The following is a 4,383-nucleotide window of genomic DNA, read 5'->3' as shown; positions in this document are numbered from 1 at the left end:
TTCTGTTCCAGAAACTTGGAGGCTTCAAGAAGATACTCTGGATCTCTCTTCTCTTAGGTATCTTTTCATGGAGCAAGCCTACCCTGATATTTACTTAAACAGCTTTACATTTGCCTTTTTTTGCTCCAGCTTTTTTTTTTTTAAACTCCCAGAACATTGTTTATACTGAAGCATATGAGAGTATAAGATTCAGGGCAGGGTATTAAATTTATCTATCAGAGAAGATTCCTCCCCCTGCCTCCCTTGATCCTACACTTGAGATGTTCAGTAGAGGCCATCATGATCTCAGAGCTCTGCTGTATTTCATAGGACACACTCCATCCAAGAGAAACTGAAGTTCCCAGTCCTTTATTTTTTAAATTTATCCTTTATTATTGTTGAAAGTATTACAGACATCCCTCCCCCCTGCCCCATGACCCCATCCAAAATGCCCCCTCGCTCTCCCCCAGGCCTTTACCACACTATTGTCTATATCCATGGGTTATGCATATATGCATATAAATTCTTTGGTTAATCCAAATCTTTCATTTCTTGTAAGTTCTTTCTTTTATCTCTTTATCACATCTCTGCAAAATAAGGAAGAACAAAACGGGAAGAGAAAAACTTTTGAGGGTGTCAATCAAATGTGCCCATATGAAGCCTTCACAAAACATATTCTTATCCTAACACCCTTTATTTTAGTCTTCTATGGCATGCCCCAGGATCATTGAACCTAGAGAGAAAGTAAAGGGAAAAAAAGAAAAAAGAAAAGAAAAAGAAAAAGAAAAAAATGAAAGAGAAAAAGAAAAAGAGACTTCCTTTGATGTGACTTAAATAACCCTTAAGTCATTCCCAAAATCATAAGGACAAAGTTAACTCTAACAAAGAGTTGTGACCTTGGATATTTTAGGGTATTATATGAGAATATAATTTATGGTTCCCAAATATTATAGGGCATAATAACAGAGACATAAATAGAAGAACCAATAGACACACAGAGAAATATTCAAGTTTCATTCATTTTAATAAAATACTTATATTTTATTAAAGATTTTTTATGTTACTATATTACAGTATATCAAAAGACATAGGATATCATTATACTCCTGGAGCACACAGTCTAGAAGCTACAAAAGGAGAAACACAAATTTCACACATAATTACAAACAGATACAAAGCCAAGTTGAGTAAAAACAAATAAATTAATATATAAACAAACAGTTCCTTCAACCGATCTGATGAAATCATTTACCAGGCTGGAAGCTTCTCTAAAGATCTAGTTTCATGTTTGTTTTCTCATGTTACTCATAAATCTCACCTTTCTGGAAATTTTTCACTTTTCTGTGACTAAGAGTAGATATAGGAGTCAGAGATCACTTTCAATGCCTGTTGACAGGTCCCAGAGACAAGGTCTACTATATGAAGGGAAGTTACTAGTCACTCATGGTCCCTTGTATAATCCTAACATTTTATACTCTATCTTATCTTTATAAGAATATCTCTTTGATTCACTTTAAAACCTGTCACTTGACTCATGGGCACTGGCTCTTCAGTGGGCCGTAGAATTGCAAACCCCTCCAACCCTGAATAGACTGTAAACAAAATCAACCTTAATAGATATTTGGAGCCAGAAAAGATCATTTGTTTCTTCTAGTCACAAGCACTGACTCCATCCTCTCCATTTCTCCCCACTCACAAATATGACCAAATCATTCTCATCTCTGATATTTTGCACATTTTAGAAACACTCATTTAGCTTTACCTATGACATGTTTCCAAACTGGACTTTCATGCCACTTTACTATCTGAAAATACATATATTTGTTCTCAGTATCTGGGACTGACTCATCAAGACAATGGCCATCTAAATTAGAAATTATAACTTAAAAAAATCAATATATGATTTTTAAATTAATTTTAGAGAGAGGAAGGGAGAGGGAGAGAAAAAGAGAAGCACCGATGAGAGAGAGAAACATTGATCAGCTGCCTGCAGCACAACCCCTACTGGGGATCAAGCATGTGCCCTGACCTGGAATTGAACCAGTGAACTCTCAGTGCATGGGGAAATGCTCAACAAAGTGAGCTATACCAGCCAGAACACATCTCTTTTTATTTTTATATAGTTATATCTCTGTTATATTATTTACACATATTATTAACACAAATAATATTTAAAAGTGTTCAGCAAAAAATTAACTCAATAGACTTGGATATACTTGCCCTAGAGTTGGCATATTAAATTGAGGACAAGGTAAGGCTCATGGCTTTACTTAGTGCATTTCTGTAGATAGCAACCAGCTCTATGCAAGTGAAAAAACCAGATGAATATTTGAGGTGAAGAATGTAATTACTAGGTATATCAGAGCCAATACATGAAGGACATATGGGATAACAATGGAATTTGACTCACATGCTGGTGATGGGCACCATAGATCCAAACATAGGCTCACCAAACAGGGTGAGTTACCTGGGAAAACAGTAAATTAGTTGGGAACTTGACATATATGCTTAGCACGGTACATATGTTATATTGTATACAACTCAGCAATAAATAGGCAGGGCAAGATTACGTTCTAAATAGCAGAGGTTGGTTTCCATTGACATGCCTTTCCCTAATTGCTCCTACGAACAAGCTGTTAGCTTTTCTATGTTTCTATGTAAGCAGAACGATGAGTTAAAGTTATGCTCTCGTGTGAGGCAGAGAGAATAAGCGAATTATTCCCCTCTGGATCTGCTTAGTCTTAATGCTATAGATGACAGGGTTCATAAAAGGGGGGAAAAGAAAGTAAATGTAGCTCATTGTGATGTGGACCACATGAGGAGCATGTTTTCCAAACCTGTGGATAAATGTTAGACCAACTACAGTGACATAGAAGACCAGGATACAGCAGATGTGGGAGACACATGTGTTGAGGGCCTTGGCCCTTTCTTCTCCAGAAGCAATGCCCGTGACAGTCTTGAGGATAAAAATGTAAGAAAAAGAGATAATGAAAAAGTCCAACAAGACCATTGCAAATACAACCACGACTGGATAGAGACGATTGAAGGTGATGTCAGCACAGGCTAACTTGATGACATCTTGGTGTAAACAGAAAGCATGGGAGAGTACATGGGATCGACAATAGGGAAACCAGTGAAGGCGAATAATTATTGGCATAATTGACAGACTGGCCCTTGTTAATACCCCCACCCCAATCTTCATTACTCTAGTGTTTGTAAGGATGGAAGTATATCTCAAGGGGTTGCGGATGGCAATGAAACGGTCATAGGCCATGGCAAGCAAAACACCAGACTCCACAATAGAAAGTGTATGGATAAGGTAGGCCTGAGAGAAGCAGGCCCCATGGCCAATCTTTCTGTGATTCAACCACAGGACTCCCAGAACTGTGGGCATTGTGGTCAATGTCACTCCGAGGTCTGTAGCTGCCAGCATAGCTAAGAAATAGTACATGGGCTCATGAAGGTTATGATCATCCCTGATGAGAAAGAGAAGGGTGCCATTACCAAGAAGTATGGAGATGTAAACCGCCAATAATGGGATGGAGATCCAGTGATGTGCCTTCTCCATGCCTGGGAAGCCAGTAAGCAGAAATGAGGAAGTAGTGGTATTGAGCCACATTGCAGGCCTTGAAAGACGAAAATAAGTCCTTTAGATAATGCAATAGAAGCTCCAGTTCTTTAGAAGTTTGCCCCTTGAATGTGCTACCTGTTTATAACATATTTATTAGTCTTGACTTCCAGGGATAGCAAGGAAGACAATTTAGTCATCCCCTAGGGGTTTTTAGGCATTGGAAAATAGAATGTATAAAAAACAATTCTACAAATTATTGAGGATTGCTTATATGTAAGGTTATTGAACAATATGCCAAGGATATGGCAATGTATGCAAAACAGACCTGGTTGATATCTTTACAAATTACATAACCTAGAAGATAAAGACAAAATGAAAGAAGAAATCACTATATTTGAAGAGTGCCATAATCATGTTGCAACTTACAGGGTGTTTTTTATGGTGCCCCGCATCTTGACTGGTGGTATCAGGGAGGATATGAAGGTTTTCCAGAATGGATGAAACCTAAAAGATCAGTAGAAAGTTGGTCCTGAGAAGTGTTGAAAGCGCAAGTACATACATCCTAGGGCAAAACTAATAAACAATAAATAAGCAAGTAAATGAAATAGACTCGTTGTTTTGAGGGAATGGCTAAGGCTAAATATATCTGGGGGCAAAATTCAGTTGATGAAGTTCTAGAGACTTCGGGAGACAGTAGAAATGATACAATTTAATTATATGTGTGTATTTTCAAAATACATAGACCTCAAAATCCATGTTGCCTAGCAGCAAAATACTTCAGTTGTTATTGTACTGTGTTTCAAAGAATTCAAAATTCTGTAACATAGATACAA

At 37.5% G+C, this 4,383-nt stretch overlaps 1 protein-coding gene across 1 annotated transcript; it reads right to left on the bottom strand.

Annotated features, from left to right (window-relative positions):
• Positions 1-2,659: 2,659 nt before the first annotated feature.
• LOC118663067 (olfactory receptor 51B6) lies at positions 2,660-3,598 on the bottom strand. Its single transcript, XM_036322395.1, has one exon. It carries the CDS (start codon positions 3,596-3,598, stop codon positions 2,660-2,662), a length of 939 nt encoding a protein of 312 aa, XP_036178288.1.
• Positions 3,599-4,383: the final 785 nt, after the last annotated feature.

This window comes from Myotis myotis, unplaced genomic scaffold, assembly GCF_014108235.1.
Source record: "Myotis myotis isolate mMyoMyo1 unplaced genomic scaffold, mMyoMyo1.p scaffold_m19_p_10, whole genome shotgun sequence".
Lineage (NCBI taxonomy): Eukaryota > Metazoa > Chordata > Mammalia > Chiroptera > Vespertilionidae > Myotis > Myotis myotis.
Note: the sequence above shows the minus strand (reverse complement) of the source record. Positions and strands in the feature narration are given on the sequence as shown.